This window comes from Ictidomys tridecemlineatus, chromosome 5, assembly GCF_052094955.1.
Source record: "Ictidomys tridecemlineatus isolate mIctTri1 chromosome 5, mIctTri1.hap1, whole genome shotgun sequence".
Classification (NCBI taxonomy): Eukaryota; Metazoa; Chordata; class Mammalia; order Rodentia; family Sciuridae; genus Ictidomys; species Ictidomys tridecemlineatus.
This window is the reverse complement of record NC_135481.1, coordinates 96,873,374-96,891,598: the sequence shown is the minus strand read 5'-3', so window position 1 is coordinate 96,891,598 and position 18,225 is coordinate 96,873,374. Positions and strand designations below refer to the sequence as shown.

The following is an 18,225-nucleotide window of genomic DNA, read 5'->3' as shown; positions in this document are numbered from 1 at the left end:
TTTGCTGAGGCTGGCTTTGAACTCACAATCCTCCTGCCTTAGGCTCCTGAGTCGCTGGGATTATAGGTGTGAGCCACTGTACCCAGCCTTCATTTTTTTATTTTGAGACAGTCTCACAAAGTTGTCAATGCTGCCCCTGAACTAAAATCCTCCTGCCTCAGCCTCCTGAGTTGCTAGGATTATAGGTGTGCATCACAACACCAGGCAAGACTACATTTCCTTCCTTCCTTCCTTCCTTCCTCCCTCCCTCCCTCCCTCCCTCCCTGCCTTCCGTCCTTCCTTCCTTGTACTGGGGATTGAACTCAGGGGTGCTTTGCCACTGAGCTATATCTCCTTTATTTTATTTATTTTGAGACAGGGTCTCACAAAGTTGCTTAGGGCCTCACTAAGTTGCTGAGGCTGGCCTTGAACTTGTGATCTTCCTGCCTTAGCCTCCCGAGTTGCTGGGATAACAGGCATGCCCCATGGTGCCTGGCAAGACTATGTATTCTTGAAGGTCTCAAAAACTCGGTAACTCTACCTTCACAGTAGTAAGGCCTTGAGGAAGGAGTAGGGTACCAGCTTTGAAAGTCCTCTTGGGGTGTTATGTGCCTCAATGGCTACAGAGGAGTGAGTTGCTCACATCAGAAAAGAAAGAGGTAGAGCAAACCAAGAACCACAAAAGGGTCCTCAAATCAAGGTCATCATGACAATGACAGAGCAAGTGTCTGTGTGAACAGAGGCTGGAAGGAGCACAGAAAAACGGAAGGAAGCCTTTGTTTTGTAGGTGGAGTATGTACAAAGAAGGGAACAACTAAAGGTTTTAAAATTTATTTTATCTAACTCCATGAAAATAAATTTATTTTCTCCTCTTTGCTTTATTCACATAACAAATAGGGCTAAGAAAAACACTTCTGTTGATGTCTAGGAGTGTTATTTTCAAAGATAAGCATTTCTCTGCTGGAACACTTCTATCCCTGCTCTTTCCCAGCCTGTCCCCCAATAAGGGCAGCCTGTCTGACTTCCTCCATTATAGACTAGTTTGCTGAACATTTATTATGTGTTTGCTAAGTATTACTAAACAGTAGTACTTAGTACTGACTTTGCTAAGTACTACCAAAAGAGTGTCTCATAATCTTGATCCTGGAGAACAACCTGGAGAAAGGGTTGTTTTCCCTCTTTAATGGAAGAGAAAACCAAGTTCAATAATGCCACACCCCAAACATATTATGTAGCAGGACCTGGGTTCAAAGTAGAGTGACTAGCTATTCCATTAGTAAGACAGTCCCTCATCCCAGGGAATTCCTGGGTTCACAGCAAATGGGACAATTAGTCACCCTAAACCCAGATTGGACTCAAAAGTTGGGTTCTTAGCCATTGGGCTGGCATTTCCTTTGGGCTAAGATTTATCAGACAGTGCATGCATGTGTGGTTGGCAGATTCATGGCCGAACATTCTGTCTTCAAATGGACTCCCTCATATAAGATTTTACTTGTTTTTGTTTTATTTGGAAGAAAGTGATTTCATTCAAAAGAGATCGGAGTTGGCTAAGAACAAAAGTATTCACATTAAAAGGGGATTCTACTGCCATCAATCCATCAAACAGGATTTACCCAGCATCCATGCACTGACAGGAAGTTTAAGAAGGTAATTATATACTTAGGGGATAAATTGTAGGGTAATAAACAGTAATATTGATCTACATCTGAGTGCTTACTATGTTCTGGGACTTCACTATTCCATCTCATCTAATTCTCACAGCATAGTACCTATTGAAATAGGTACTGCTGCTCTACTCGTTCAGATGAGGAAACCGAGGCGAGGCAAGGTGAAGCCAGATTTGCTCAAGGAAAAAAATAATCACTGAACTGTTCACTTAAGATCTGTGTACTTTGTATGAAAGAGTTATACCTCCAAGAAAGGTTTATTGGATGGGAAGTCACTGAAGATGGGGAAATTTTTCTTTCTTCTGCTCTTGAATATACCATCCCCAATAATTGAGGGTAAAAAATATTAAATGTGTCTTGCATTTCATTTTAGTAAAATGGGTCAAAGTGGCATTTTTTTTGCTTAATAGCAAATAGGCATGGCTCATTGCTGAGAAGGCAAAGGCCCAGCCTTGCAGAGGGGTCCAAGAGCTGACATAGGCTAATGACACACACCCTAAACCTTATCCCTTACTCAACCTCCTGACCCTGCCACCCATCTGCTTTCCAGGTTCACAGGCCCCCCTGCCCAGGGGCACCTCCATCTTTCCTCCCTGACATGTCCGCTTTCATTTTCCTAGGACGAATCTCATTTGACAATCTCCGGCCCATATTTCTAAGCTCTCTGGGTCTGGCGTGCTATTTCCCTGTCCTCTCTGGGGTTTGTAACACCAATCATCTGCAGGTTTCATTAGCATGCTGTTTACCCCTGTCTTTCAGATCATTAATGAAGATGTGAAGTGAGATACCAATCCTCGCGGCCCCCACCATGTGCCCCTCCCTTGCCCGTCGCTGTTGGAATCATTATCCTTCCTGGTGTGACAGGGTCAGAACCAAACCAATTTGCATCAATCTTTGGTGATGTTGGGAAGTGTCGCCTGCCCCGCGATCGTCCTGTTGTTGCAACTGCTTTAGCTGTTGTTCGAGCATTTCTTCCTCCTTCAGAGCCTCATCTGATCTGGCCAGCCCAGTTCATCTGGCTGGGACCCCCAGAGCTACCATGATGGTCCAGCTGGACTCAAGGCTGTACACAGCTGCCATTTTCCCTCTGTTGTTTTGCTATCCTGAGTCGGGAAGAAAGTAGTGCCTGTGTGGAAAATAAGAAAGAACCAGTGCTCACACGGGGGAGGAGGGGCAGGTGTGGCAGGCTTGGGATTTTTCTTACTCATCACGACACATATTTTTATTCATTTTTGTCTGTTTTATGAGGGAAACGAGGGGTAAAACTCCTTAGGCCCCTCCTAGGCCTAGGCAGATGCTTGGGACTGTGTTCCAGGTACCTGGGGCTGGTGTGGTCAAGTCACTTCTCAGGACAAGATCCATTCTCCTCTGCTATTTTCTAACGTCATCTGGTTCTGGAGCTTTTCTGTCTTCTCTATCAACTCCTTGAATATGTGTCTCATCTTGGAGGGAAACCGACTTTACATACATACATACTCATCTCCGGTGAAGTTGAGACTTACATGGGCTCCGTCATATAAGGTTGGTACCAAGGATTGAACCCAGGGGCACTTAACCACTGAGCCACATCTCCAGGTCCCCAGCCCCTTTTTAATTTTATTTAGGAGCAGGGTCTCGCTGAGTTGCTTGGAACCTAAGTTGCTGAGGCTGGCTCTGAACTCACAATCCTCCTGCCTCAGCCTCCCAAGTGGCTGGGATTACAGGCGTGAGCCACCTTGGCCAGCTGAAATGCACATTTTTGCTTCTCTCCCTTTCTTGCTTCGATTGCTGTCTGTGATGAAAACATAATTCCAGACTCTCCCCTGACCCATTCCTCCCCTTGACCCTCATCTTCTTCTCTCCCAATTGGGAAGGGGAGGGCGAGCAGGAAGATGGTGAGGAGACTCTCAAACACATCTGAAGGAATGTTATTCATGCCTAAGAGCTAGGGAAATTCAGCCTTCAGATTCTGTAGCAAAATTTGGTGAGATACTTTTCTCAGAGTAGGGATGGACTAAGAGGCAAGATGGCGATTTTGCAACGTTGACTGACATTTTTCTATCCCTGGGCAAAGGCTCTGTGGATGAAATGTGAGGAGGGGTGGCAACTGCTGTGATTAGGGAACAAGTGGTTTTTCTCTACATGCCTGTGAAGTCTAGGGCACAGCTGAGGCTTAGTAGGAGCTCAGTAAATATGGGGTTTGCAGACATAGACATTTGCAATATCTAAGAACAAATGTCATCACCTGTGTCACGCACACAGGTTATTGGTGAACTGTGCGTGCATGCATGTGCATGTTCACAGGCTGAGTTATACACGGGGTCTTTGCATACACCTCCAGAGGCTTTTTTTCTCCCTGTATTATAAAAGCAACAGAGGCTGTAAAAATGACCCACAATCTTCCAAGCTAGAAAGCACTATTATGACCTTGGTCTACTTCCTTCCATTTTTTTCCCCTACAAATTGGAGAGCCTGCTGTCTTTATAATTTTATATCTTGCTATTTTCACTTACCCTCATGACAAAATCATTTTTTTCTGATATTTTACCTTCTTTGCAAACATATTAAGTTACTATCTGATACTTCACCAAGTGAATGAGCCATAATTTCCTTGATAGCCTACCTGAAGGGTCTTGGGTCTTTCTGTCTTGGATAGCAGTAGACACAGGTGGTGGGGAGCAGGAGACCAGGGTAAAGCAGCTCTGGGGAGCTGGCCTTCCTTCAAGCCACTTCATTCTGAAGAGACCATTTCTGGTGGAGCCCCTTGTGGCCCTGCCCCCAGGGTTCCCTGGCAGCCACAGCCAGAGCTTCTCATTTCCACTTGGCCTCAAGTCGGTGACTTTTCCAACTTGACTCTTCGTAGCTGCTCCTTTGTGTGAAGCTGCTCGCCCGCCACCGTGGCTCCTGGGGCTTGGCTGCATTCAGCAAGGCCCAGGGAGTGACCTTTGACTTCATTTGACCCCGAGGCTGAAGGTTGCAGAATGAGGACAGGCTGGTCTCCAGGGGCTCTCAGGGGAGCTGAGGCTAGAGTAGACCCAGCTCAGCCCAGGAATGTAGTGAAGACCTGACCAACTCACGCCACAGAGAAGCATCTGGAGGAATGTGGAAGGGCTGGTGGGAGGGGGGACAGAATAAGCAGAAAGTGTGTTTCTGGGCAGTTGCAGGATAGCACAGAGGCTCAGAAAATATCAGGACTATAAAACCCAGCAAAGTGCAATGATTTGAAGCTCACGGTTAAGTCCAGTATCAGCTCAGAAACATGCCAATGTCACAAAGAAAAGCTTTCCCTCTTCCTTGCTTAGCAGCAACAAATGGTCTTTAGTGACATTGTCTGCAGTCACAAAGGTATCGATGCTGGCATGGAGTAATCTCTTCTTAGTTGTAGTTGGACACAATACCTTTACTTTATTTATGTTTACCTGGTGCTGAGGATCAAACCCAGCACCTTGCACGTGCTAGGCTACCTCTGAGCCACTAGTTTTATTTTTACTTTTTTGGTGCCGGGTTTTGAACTCAGGGGGACTCGACCACTGAGCCACATCTCCAGCCCTATTTTGTATTTTATTTAAAGACAGGGTCTCACTGAGTTGCTTAGAGCCTCGCTGTTGCTGAGGCTGGCTTTGAACTCACTTCATGATCCTCCTGTTTCAGCCTCCAAGCCACTGGGATTACAGGTGTGTGCTACCATATCTGGCCCCAGCCTTTTTTAATTTAATTTAATTTTTTTTAATTTTTAATTTTTTTAAGAGAGAGAGAGAGAGAGAGAGAGAGAGAGAGAGAGAGAGAGAGAGAATTTTAATATTTATTTTTTTAATTATCGGCGGACACTTTGTTTGTATGTGGTACTGAGGATTGAACCCAGGCCGCACACACGCCAGGTGAACGTGCTACCGCCTGAGCCACATCCCCAGCCCCCCCCCCTTTTTTTAAAACATTTTATTTAGAGACAGAGTCTCATTGAATTCTTAGGGCTTTGATAAGTTGCTGAGGCTGGCTTTGAACTCACAATCCTGCCTCAACCTCCTGAGTCGATGGGATTATAGGTGTGTGCCACTGTGCCCAGCTGCTTAACAATTTCAAGTAACCGGGGCTGGGGATGTGGCTCAAGTGGTAGTGCATTCGCCTAGCATGCATGAGGCACTGGGTTTGATTCTCAGCACAAAATAAAAATAAAATAAAGATATTGTATCCACCTAAACCAAAAATATATATATATAAAAAAATAAAAATAAAGCTTTAAAAAAAACAATTTCAAGTAACCAAAGGTTACCATATTTTCCCTATAGGGTTATTATTATTAATTTTTCACAAATATGAATATAATAAAATTACAGACTACATCAAGTCTAACTATTTATAGATACACCCATCAAGCAGTCATATAACAGATAAAGTGTGTGATGCGCTGTTCTCACACTTTGCAAGTACCCACTGAATCTCTACAACTACTATAGGAATTAGGGGCTATTACTGGAACCACTTTGTAAGTGGGCAAACCAAGTTGCATAGCCAGTAGATGGCATAAGCAGGATTTGGACCCTGGAAGCCTGACTTTTAAGTCTATGTGTTTATCCACAACACCTTAATTTTTACAATTTATTTTTATGCGATGCTGAGGATCAAACCCAGTGCCTCATACATGCTAGGCAAGCGCTCTACCACCGAGCCACAACCCCAGTGCCTGGGCTGTCTCTTTTAAAGTACAAAAGTTCCTGAGGAAATTGAGGCTGAGAAAGCAGTGATTTGTACAAGCTCATCCCTACCTCTCTCGGAAACCCAGCTATCATTGTCCTTACATGGATAACTGGCTATAACACTGAATATTGAGGCATACTTCCATCTTTCAATGAATTCTTTTTAAGCACTTATGTGCCAACTACAGTTCTGTTTATAACCAGAGAAGCTGTAGGAGTCTGAGCAAATTTGGACCAAGTTAAATCTTTCTATTAACTGTGTCTCAAAAAAGATGGAAAGACAACAAAGCAACTCTGATGACTTGAGTTTTGGGCTCCTTGGATTCTACATAATTGTTTCCTTGAGGTCACTTTCAAAAGCATCAGGTAGAGATTGACAGAAAGCAGAGGGCAAGATAAGGATAAAAATATGTGCGAGCCAGTTCTGCTCAGAGCTTGAGTTTAATTGCGATCCCAACTGCCACTCTCCCCTGCATTCCTTTGTCCCTGGTTATGACCAAGTTTGTTACTGCATTGCCCCAAGTAATCCCTGTAATGGGCTGCAATCCTGGGGCTGTTTGTTCATTAAGTGGCCAACCTCTGAGTCACATGGAGTGTGGCCAGTTGGGGCTTCTGGCCTTGGCAGCTGATGGGCCACTTTTCTGTTTTAAAAGCCAGGAATCATCCAGGAGAGAGAATAGGGCTGCAGAAGAGGCAGAGAGACATGAAGGTGACGGGGCTTGAAATGAAAGTGGGGTGAGAGTGGCAGTGGGTGCCCCTTGCAGGTCATGAGCTCTTTGAGGGTTGGTGCTCCTTGTCATGGAAGCTGCAGTTGTTCAGAAAGCTGCAGAGGAACTCCAGCAATGGTTACAGCTGCCCACGATGCCACCTGTGTGGAGGGGTGGCAAAGAGGCCAAATGAGGATAGACAGAGCAAGGCAAATGGCTGGGAATGAGTGGACTTCCCCCAGGGTCAGTATTCTAAGGGCTTTAGGCTCCAGCCCCAGGGATAGGGCCTAGGCTGTGCCTGGGCCAGCTCTTCTTTTGAGCCCACAGTCCCGTGTCTGCTTCTTGGAGTCACGGAACCTTACAGCAGCTGGTTGCTTAGAGATCTTGTCCCCCATCCCCTTCCTGGGCTGCTTCCCCTGCCCCACACCCTGCATCTGTCTTCTGGTTAGAGTTGTGTGAAGCGGAAGACAATTTAGGGCTTATTAGTGTCCCAGGGAGACATGTAACTTGTGTTGCTGGGACCCAAACAGCAAGAGTCTTAGCGGCAAACTCCAGCCGAGAAAAGACTGAGGAATTGTCTCACCTAATTACGGGGAATGGCCCTCTTTGTGTTTGTGATTCGGTACGGTTGTCCGATCGCTTTTGATCGCTTTTCTCCATTTGCTGGCTCAGGCCTTGCTGGAATTGTGCTAATTAGAAGAGAAATGGACAGAGTGATCCTGTCAGCCCTGGTTACTAGTGGGGACAAAGCGGAATATTATTCTGAGGCAGTGTTTTGTGAGGGCCCTTCTCCCAGCTCTCATTAGGAGGAAGGGGCCCCCAGGAGGGGAAGGTTCCGAATGCCTGGCCCAGCTAATGGAGCATCAGGGTGTTCCTGTGCTAATTAACAGGCTCTGCCAGCTCTCTCGCCAACTAGGAGCCTCACGGTTGCACCTGGTGCCACCTGAAGTCCCCAACTGCCCTGTCTAGAAGAAAAAGTGTGGGACAGAGGGTGGGAAGGCCAGTGGCCTCTTTAGGCAGAGTCAAGGACACACACTCAAAATACCCAAAGCCTAAAAAGATAAAAAAGCTGGTTACAGGCCAATCAGAACATAGGAACTGACCTTGGAGAGCCCATTGCTTGCCCATTCTCTGGGAACAAGGATTATAAGGCTCTGTGGTAAAATGAAGCCCATGCAGGGAGCAGATAGTTTTTTTTTCTTGTTGTTAATTCAATTTTTTTGGTAGTACTGGTGATTGAACCCAGGGCCCTGTGCATGATAAGCAAGGGCTCTACCACTGAGCTACGTCTCAAGCCCTTTTTACTTTTCATTTTGAGAAGGGTCTTGCTAAGTTGTTGAGGCTGACCTTGAATTTGCAATCCATCAGCTTCCCAAGTTGCTGGGATTACAGGTTTTCACTGCTGAGCCCAGAAGTCAGTCAGTCTTGTAGTTCTCAAAGGATGAAAAAAACAGAAATGGAGAATATAACCAAATGCTTGATAATAGAGGTAGGCAGAGTTGAGCACTGTTGAGAAACAATGTTATTTGATTCTTGGGACGATCCGCCTTGGCCCACCTGTTCATGTCCTCACATTCTACTCTGTTCATCTTCCTGTGATGCCTTGATCCTGGAGGAAACAGAATGGAAGCATCCCACTGATAAATGAAATTTCTTCACTTCATTACAAAGTCCCTATGGAGGTCCAAACATACTTCCAAAGCTATAGGGACAATGGAATGACTTCACCTGCTCCATTTTCACTGTCATAATTTGGGTGACTCCAGAGGCTAGAGAGCCAATATGGCAGAACTGTCAGAAGTATCTATTTAAAACCTATGATAACAATAATGATTAACACCTATAATTCCAGCAACTCAGGAAGTTAGGGTAGGAGAATCTCAAGTTTGAGGCCAGTCTCAACAACTTAGCAAGACACTGTCTGAAAATAAAATAAAAAGGGCTGGGGTTGTAGCTCAGTGGGAGAGGACACTGAGTTCGATCCCCAGTTCCTTAAAAGAATATGTATATGATATATATCTTTTATAATAACAAAAAGATAAATTAGTGATAGTGTTCTGATATTAGCACAATTAATATCTTTTTGAACTTTTAGGAGTATCTTATGAATTGCTCTAACAATTTTCTTTCCTTAAAAGAAAATGCTTTCTCTAGAAGGGCAATATTTGATCTAGGGCAGGCCAGCTATCAATGGGTGACAGCAATGTGTACTCTCTCTTTTGGGGGGAGAAAAATGTGTACTCTCTCTTCTCTAGGTCTGGAATAGAATTGAAAAGGAACTCATGCTAAGAATTTTAGTGGGCAGCAGAGAAAATATTTCTTTTCAATCCATCATATTTAACTGGAAGTCTGCAAACAGCTTTTGAATTCCACTTCAAAGAACCAGATATGTAGGAGACAGTCACAACCTGGAGGAGCTTATGACTTGGCAGGACAGTCAGGCCTGTCTTCAGATCACTTAGACACAGGATGGAATGCCCTGGGAGCCAGAGGAAAGGCACACCTAAGTGTTGTAGGAAGTGGGGGGGAAGGATCATTTCCAGCTGGGTCATTAGGGGTTTATAGGAATAACAGGTTGAACAGAATAACAACAAAATGGAAGCAAGACTTCCCAGAAACTCAATGGCATGGGCAAAGGCACTGCAGCGGGGATCTGGAACAGACTTGACACAGGGGAGAGGAAGAAACCAAGCTGGAGGGTGGATTAGGGTTACATGCAAATTCTTATCATGCTGGGTGGAGCAATCCACACTTTATCAGCAGACCCAGGGAGGTGCCACAGGTTTCCAGGTGCTCCGACAAGAAGCACAGATGTCCTACCAGCCATCGTCTAGGAGTGGATGATGGCTGGTAGGACAGATGGAAACTGGGAAAACAAGTGGACAATTATAAAGCCCAAACCACCCTATAGGATATGAAAGGGGAAGATATGTAGGCTCTCTGTCTCTACAGTTGTACCTTCTGATGAAATCTATGCTTTAAATATGCATCTTGGCCCTTTGAGAAAAAACTCACTCTCCTATAAAAGGGACATATTTATTAGGAAGACACAGAAAACATCATATACAAAGTACAATCCTCTAACATCTTGAAATATACACACAAACACTGTACATAAATTTATATTATCAATATAAAAATACATCATTAACATTTCTAAGGATGACAATTACAAAACCAATAAATATCGCAATTCTAAAACATCTACTTACATTAAGTGCTGGTGAATAAGATGACAGTAAAAGAAGGAGGCCAAAGCAGATCAGAAAACCAACTACCTGGCTTCCGGTTACAGACTTGAGTTGGTTTGGGGGAGGTATCCCAGTATTCTCCATATACTTCTTAATTTCCCCAAACATGTAAAAGTGCCTGATATTATCAACTCTCAAAAACAGAGCAAAGAAAAAATTTGACATTAATGGTACACACATGCGCACAAGCTCTTCAACCGAATTTAGGGAGATCAAGAAATATCAGTCATAAACTTAAAATCAAAGTCTCTACAACTGACCCTCCTGAGGAGCAATAGAATGCTCTCCTTTCCCCGCTTGCCATTTGTGTCTTGTGCTCAACTGTCCTCCCTACCCCTGCAAAAAAAGTAGATGACATGGATGGTCAAGTGACACAAATGAGAGTAAAACCTAATGTTAATTCTAGCATGGGAAATAAGCACAAATGTCATAAAATGGCTAAAAGACCAGCCATTAAATTGAAGAGTGTTGTGTGTTAGCAGACATTCAAGACCACAAACTTTGACCGCAACTTCTCCTGTGTCCAAACTCCCTCAGATCATTTCTACAGGAATATTCTTTCCATGAAATTTAGGACACCCCATGCACCTCTCAAAACATCAGAAAGCTGTATTTAAGTGAGGAAATTCTCCTCTTTCAGGTGTGTGTGTGTTTTTGTGAAGTATCTCATATATGCCATGAGGGAGCTAAGGTGGATAAAACATTGCCGCTATCCCATAGCACCAACTAGGTTAATTAGGATTCTAGTTTTCAATCAAATGGCAACCCCCATAAATCATGCCCCTTTCCTATCTATCAGGCCATACTGACTCCTTCACTTAAATCTGTAACAGATTAACTAGAACTCCAAAATCCTGATGTCATCTTCATATTGGCCTTGAGGTCTATATCCTAATGTGACCTATTATGGACCTTTCACTCCATAAGCTAATTCCAGGAGGGACTCACTACTCAGGGATTCCCTTGCCAAGAGTCAGACCTGGGAGGTGGGGAATGGGCAGCATTGGAGGATAGGACTATAACAAAAGGTATAGAATTTAAAAAACAGAGGTAAAATTTCAAGAAGATTCTGGTTTTTCCAGCTGGATAATTTTGGAACCTATTATGTACTGGAGAGTTCATGGTCAGGCTGCATGGTCTGATCCAGAACCTACTTGGTCTCTGTCTCATATCATAAATACTTCCTAAAAGATCCAGTTCAACTCAAAAGAACCCATCCAATCAATGTGTCACAGGTGACTTTACCATCACGGAATCAAATCAACTAGAAGATCCTGGGGCTCCTGAACCATATCCAGAAATGAAAAAGCATGACTTTGACCTTTAAGATTGATAGGATCTCTGGTGTTACCAATATCCCAGGCTAAGAAGCTGATGGAGTAACTGCAATGATCCTTGAGTAGAGCAGATTCTTCTCTTGCCACCAAATCTCCTTAGAGATGCAGAGTGCCAGGAGCAAGGCAGAGGGGCAGTCCTGAGGTACAGCCTCTGGCCTCTCCCGAGGAAAAGCGAGGTGTGCATTGTCAGAGCTGTACAGGGAAGAGTCCCCAGGACACCTGTCCACAAGCTGTCCACAAGCTGCTGCTACTTCTTGGGCTTCTCTAGAATGTTGAGGAATTTCCCCCGTGTCATCTCTCTGGCTGGAATCATAAAGCAAACGAAAGATCAATGAAAATCTAAAATGTGAAAGAAAGATCTAGGAAGATTTAACTTAAAAATGCAGGTTGGTTTAAACTGTATATCAAGTTGCTACCACAACACATTCAATCATCACCAACTTCCTAAATGGGGAAAAACTAAACTGTTATTGACAAGTAAAACTGGAGAGAGATTCTGAAGTTGGCAGTTGTTATATGGTACAGGCTAACTAGGGAAGACTAACATCATCCTTAAAAAAAAAAAATCACCAGGGAATTTCCTTTTTTATCTATCTATCTATCTATCTACCTACCTACCTACCTACCTACCTATCTTTCTGAAGAATCTAACCTAACATCCATGTTCACTATCTCATGGGGGTTTTCTTTGGAGGCTAAAATCCAATCAAGATAAGATCTTCTCTGGGTTGTTGATCTGTAGACATCTATAATCTCCAATCAAAATCAGAGATCATTTACCCCATCTCGGCAGTGGTTGTCCCCACGATGTAATGTTACAGGGTTTATATTCCCTCAGTACAGTTCATCTGGGGATAGGAATAATAAAGTGCGGTTTATGGAGCTTTGGTCTTCTCTCTCTCGGCATTGTCAGTCCTTAGGTATTTAATATAGCCAGGCAAGGTTTATGTGTCTTTCTCTGACTTTCAGCACCATCAATCTTTGACTGCTGTAGTTACCAGTGGTTTTATACAGCTACTTTCCTACATATAAGGTTCCAAAATGAAAGCAAAACATCTCTCGATTACAAGGACCACTTCAGAAAACCCATTTTTAGCTCTGTCAAGCAAATGCTCAACAAGCATACACAGTAAAACACTCCCATCCCCATCCCACAAGGTCATTTTTTAACAATTCTCAAAGTTTCTGATGGCTGGCCCTGGAGGCCAGAAGTCTTCTGAAACCCTGCAGTAGGCCCAGGGAAGGCTTGGCCTGTGGCCTCCCAAAAATATGGCTCCATCCTGGCCAAAGAAGTGAGATGGCTAGGGAGGCACCTGCAGGAATGAGAAGTGCCTTCACCCTGGCCTTCTTTCCAAAGTCCAGAGAAAATAGTGCTGGATGAGTGGGCTGCCAGTTGCTTGTTTATTTGTACAATGAAGAAATCACTTTTTTGCATAATACAAACTGTCATCACAGGGAGGCTTTGGGTAACTTCTATCTATCCACCTCCTAGCTTTTACTAGTACCTGAGCTCCAACAAAGGGAAAGGAGATTATGTTAGCTAGGAGTGGAAGCCCTAGTGCTGGGTCTTGCCTCATGTGCCCACCATGCCACCCTGCCCCAAATCAAACCGACCTCCTCATTCCTTGATGGATTTATACCAAACTATACATTCAAAGTTCCCATAGGACTTGCACACAAAAACTTGTTTATGTATGTCTTCTTCTACTAAAATATAAGAACCGAGGACAGAGACTGTTAAGTGCTAGACCTTGTATTTGCTGAATAAATGCTAGCTGGATAAATGAATGGTAACATACAAAAGAACTAGAACTTAATAGGAACACAAATGTTAATTTTTCTTCCTTTACACAAATACCAAGACTAGTTAGTGGCCCTTGGTGTTCCAGCTTCTCCACTGTGGGAGTCTTTTTGAATGTACCTTGCTTATTTGGCAAGAAAAATAATTTCCCTTGATGGAAGTAATGCCAAATTAAAGGAGAGTCAGGGGTCAAGGGCTAACATATTCCAGAGGAAATCCAATCAACTACTCTCTTGCCTATGGGAAGCAGCATGGGGCTTCTTCCAGAGACCACAGGATTTGAGCTCAGTTTAAGTTTTAGTGCTAGCACTTAGTAGCTGGATGACAACTTGGCTTGGACATTATCTCTGAGCCTTGCTTTCTTCATCTGTAAGATGGGTAATGTTACTGCCACCTGCCCTTCTCTTCTCTTAGATATTAACAATGAACATACTTGGTATAATGGCAATCATTAACACAATCCTTCTCAGAGGTGAGTAAGTAAGTTCTCATACATGCAGTATTTTCTGAGGGAATGAATGAAAGATTGTGATAAGGGGGACTAACAATCTTAAAAACCCCATTCCTTGGAATCTTTTCCCTCAATCTTATCCTACAGGAGTTTGCTTATACTTTTGGGCATTGTTTATTTCTACTGGATAAGTTACCCATCTGTTCTCAAGTACTTATTAAGGGCTTTAAATGTTTACAGTTATCAAATGATCCTGTGACACAGCTAGAAGCAGGTGCTGTGGAAACAAGACAGTGGTGAATCAGAATTCTGATGAGAAGACATCCTAGTCCCAAACCCTAATCCTACAAGTACTGCCCTGACCTTACAGTGTGACTTCTGCCTGCTATACTTCGGACCCCCAATTCCTTACTGTTTCTTCCCATGAAAAAATGACCAATATTTTAAGACACAGAATTAAAAAGACTCAATTATCTGAGGAATCAAAGGGTTTAAAAGAAAAGAAAAAAAAAGAGGAGATTCTGTAGTGTCTCAGTTGCAAGCTCTCCTTGAATTTAACCAGTCCTTTTTAACAACCCCTTTTCCACTCAATCATTCCTCCCCCTTCAACCTAATCCAAGTATACAGAGCTGCAGAAAACCACCGTAAAAGTAGAAGTAATTCAAAAGACATCATCTTCTACATGGGAGGGGAGAAAGTTTCCCTTCTTGCCAGTCCCATATAGGAGATATACGAATGTGTGACACAGCCGCTCCCTAAAAGAGGGCTGTGCCTTATAAATCAGCGCCTAAGCACCAACCCCTTTTTGTGCACAGAGAAATTGCTGTGGGTCAGGGGCTGCTCCAGAGCATGTGCCCTCCTGTTCACTTGTCATCAGAGATGTTAACATTTCTGATTAATTCGCATAGCCCTTATTTTATTCCTTTTTTCTTTATCCTTGCTCTCCTGCTCTGCTGCAGTGTAGATTCTTAGCGACCTGCTATAGTAATCACCGCCCGCTCACCGAACCCCCCCAAAACCTACTGAAATTGTTTAGTGATGCCAACCGCGCTTTTAATTTGCAAGACATCAGACACAGAGGTAATTTATACCAACATCTGTTCATTTTTGACTTCTGAAACAAACTCACACATGCTGCTACAAAATCCCATTAGGAATAGGGAGACAGCCTTCTGCTACTATTCTATATTGCTTGTCTACATTCTCTCTTTCTCCCCCCCCTCCCCGCCCCGCTTCAAGGAGGGTTTTATATCTAAATGTATTTTACTGAAACATTTCCACCAAGGATTTCAAATCTCTTTTGGGGAAAAAAACCTTTATAGAGATGGCTACTGCCTGTTTATAGAGGAGAGCAATGTATTTGTTTCTCTCTGCCTAGGACCCTCCCCAATTCTTCCTAGACATTATAGGTTGGTTTACTCTGGCATGAATGGCCAGGGTAAGATCACACGTTCTTGAACTTGGCACTTCTAGTTCCTCTGATCTTTGCTGTGTTTCCTCTACTACCCTCAGGGCTACAACATAACATATAGAAAACAATCCCAGAAGCTGGGGATGTAGCTCAGTGGTAGAGAACTTGCCTAGCATCCATGAGGCCCTGGGTTCCATTCCCAGAAAAAAAAAAAGCAACAATCTAAAACTAGTGAAACTTGTTAACTACTATCTGTTCTGGATGGATTCTCCAGGATTACCAGGTTGAACAGGAAGGCAACTTTGCTACCACTCTAGTAACTAGGCCATGAAGAACTCACTAGTCATCAGCCTCTACGATGTGTGCTGTGCACAAGAGAAGCAGGATGCCATGCCAGATGGTGATTTATAGGCCTTCCTATGTAGTATACAATACAGATCGCAAACTGAGTAAGTCACAACAGAGACTGTCACTACAGGGTTAACACATGAATTGCTCTGAGTGGAGAGATGACCACTTGTACACATCAAAAGGCAGCAAATGGCTAAACTACAATCAACTTCCAGGTTTATGCTGTTTCTATTACCCCCTTCGTAGTTTCTCTAGGGCTGTCAGGTTCGTGGCAGCTGTAAATACATGGGTCTACTCAGAGAGGTCAGGGCTGAAGGGAGGACTCCAGCCTGCTCTTTCTGAAGGTGGTGCAGGTTTAATATAATCTCTTCTTGAGACTCTCCAATTCCGCCATCCTGTATTTAGCCTTGCCTCTGGCTCCCTTTCCACAATGACTACCCCCAAACTGCCTTCTCTGCAGTAAATTTTCTGGTGGCTGGTTGAAAAAGATTCAGTGGTACAGATTGATTTCTCACCAGTGAGGGGATGAGGGATTACCAGAAGCACCCTGGTTAACGAGATTGGGTGCAGAATCTCTCTCGAGACAGCCCTCTCTGCCAGGGCTTTGTACCTTTCGTCTATGACATATGGGTTTCATTATAGAAAGATTTTCCAGATTATAACTTTGAGGCAATTGCTTGATAAAATTCCACTCAACAGAACAATGTAAAGACCAAGTAACTTTTTAATGAAGTGGAAAAAACTCATATAATGTTTGGTGTTTAATTTCAAACCACTTTAAATATTTCTGTGCTACAATCTAATTAAAAACATCTGCAAGGTGGAGAAGAGTTACTTTGACTGGTTTTCTCCTATCTGGAAGAGTAACAACAAGCTGTTTTCAGGAGACTCTTGCTATGAGTGACCAGGAAACAAAGAAGACAGCATAATATTGTAAAGGGCAGGGCTCTTGGCAGTGGACAAGCCTGGATTTTAACTTCATCTCCTACCCTGACCCTTGGCAAGTCTCCAGGTTATCTTTTCAAACTTCAGTTTCCTTGTCTGTTCAAGGCGGGATCAATATCAATGTCCGCTAGACTTTTGGTAAATGCTAGCTTCTGGTCGCCAGGTCTTTCATTTCCAACAAGAAGTTTGAAAACAATCTAGGATTCATTTCTTTCTTTCTTTTTTTTTTTAATACAATGTCTTTATTTTTATGTGGTGCTGAGGATCAAACCTGGGTCCCGCCTGTGCTAGGCGAGCGCTCTACAGCTGAGCCACAATCCCAGCCCTAGGATTCATTTCTTTTAGAGTAATCATACCTAAAGACAATGTCCTATATATAGCAGCTGTATAAAAAAAAGTTATAAAACTATCCTTGATTTTACAATGAGGAATGAAAAACCTAAGATTTCTCGGATGGAACAGGTATGCGAAGATTTGCTGTTTTTTGTTAAATGATGATAATAAAATAACCTAAGGGACTATAAAGATAGCTGAATAAGCATGTCACTAGAAAGGGGATATTTTCTCAGAATCAGTATTTTTCTCTCATTCCATCTCCATTTGAAATTGATCAAACCATACCATGGCCATTTAGTTGAAAAACAAAAACAAAAACAAAGGCAGTATGTTTGTGCATATGTTTTGTCCCTTTACATACAATAAAGGAATGAGGAAGAGGAAAATGAAAGAATAGAGAAACCTACACTGTCAGGATGACATGAGACCAACTTGTAGTTTTCTAAGGAAATGTATTCTTGGTCTATGGGAACAGAGTTCTGGAGTAAATAACAGGTTCCCTTCTTGGCAGATATCTCCTGTCTGCTGTTGGAACACATTAATGGTATCTTCAAATTCCATTTCTAACTGTGCAGGTGTGTCAGTTTCATTAATCGGTCACCCATCAAACTGGAATTTGATCTGCCTTATTGATACGCCCTGTTGTTAACAATGAGCTTTCACCATAGCACAAGAGTTAATGGCAAGAATCAACAAATGGGACTTACTTAAACTAAAAAGTTTTTTCACAGCAAGAGAAACAATAAGAGAAGTAAATAGGGAGCCTACATCATGGGAACAAATATTTACCCCTCACACTTCAGATAGAGCCCTAATATCCAGAGTATACAAAGAACTCAAAAAATTAGACAATAAGACAACAAATAACCCAATCAACAAATGGGCCAATGACCTGAACAGACACTTCTCAGAGGAGGACATACAATCAATCAACAAGTACATGAAAAAATGCTCACCTTCTCTAGCAGTCAGAGAAATGCAAATCAAAACCACCCTAAGATACCATCTCACTCCAGTAAGATTGGCAGCCATTAGGAAGTCAAACAACAACAAGTGCTGGCGAGGATGTGGGGAAAAGGGTACTCTTGTACATTGCTGGTGGGACTGCAAATTGGTTCGACCAATTTGGAAAGCAGTATGGAGATTCCTGGGAAAGCTGGGAATGGAACCAACATTTGATCCAGCTATTGCCCTTCTAGGACTATTCCCTGAAGACCTTAAAAGAGCGTACTACAGGGATACTGCCACATCGATGTTCACAGCAGCACAATTCACAATAGCTAGACTGTGGAACCAACCCAGATGCCCTTCAATGG

At 43.1% G+C, this 18,225-nt stretch overlaps 2 protein-coding genes and 1 long non-coding RNA gene across 8 annotated transcripts in view; 1 reads left to right on the top strand and 2 right to left on the bottom strand.

The window, feature by feature from the left end:
• The window catches only part of LOC144377889 (uncharacterized), a 70,297-nt gene that overhangs the window by 30,415 nt on the left and 21,657 nt on the right, over positions 1-18,225 (top strand). The window lies entirely within an intron of this gene.
• Positions 795-8,190, bottom strand: LOC120886573 (uncharacterized). The gene is made up of 2 exons (XR_005729608.2): positions 7,610-8,190; positions 795-7,187 (listed from the first exon to the last, which is right to left on the bottom strand). It is a non-coding gene; the product is annotated as an uncharacterized LOC120886573 (long non-coding RNA).
• Positions 10,049-18,225, bottom strand: part of Lin52 (lin-52 DREAM MuvB core complex component) — a 108,205-nt gene continuing 100,028 nt past the window's right edge. For all 6 annotated transcript variants that reach the window (XM_078050539.1, XM_078050540.1, XM_005321230.5 and 3 more), the window contains one exon: positions 10,049-11,917. In XM_078050539.1, coding sequence (XP_077906665.1) covers positions 11,906-11,917 — 12 coding nt within the window. In that variant the 3' untranslated portion in view covers positions 10,049-11,905. The remainder of the gene's footprint in view (positions 11,918-18,225) is intronic.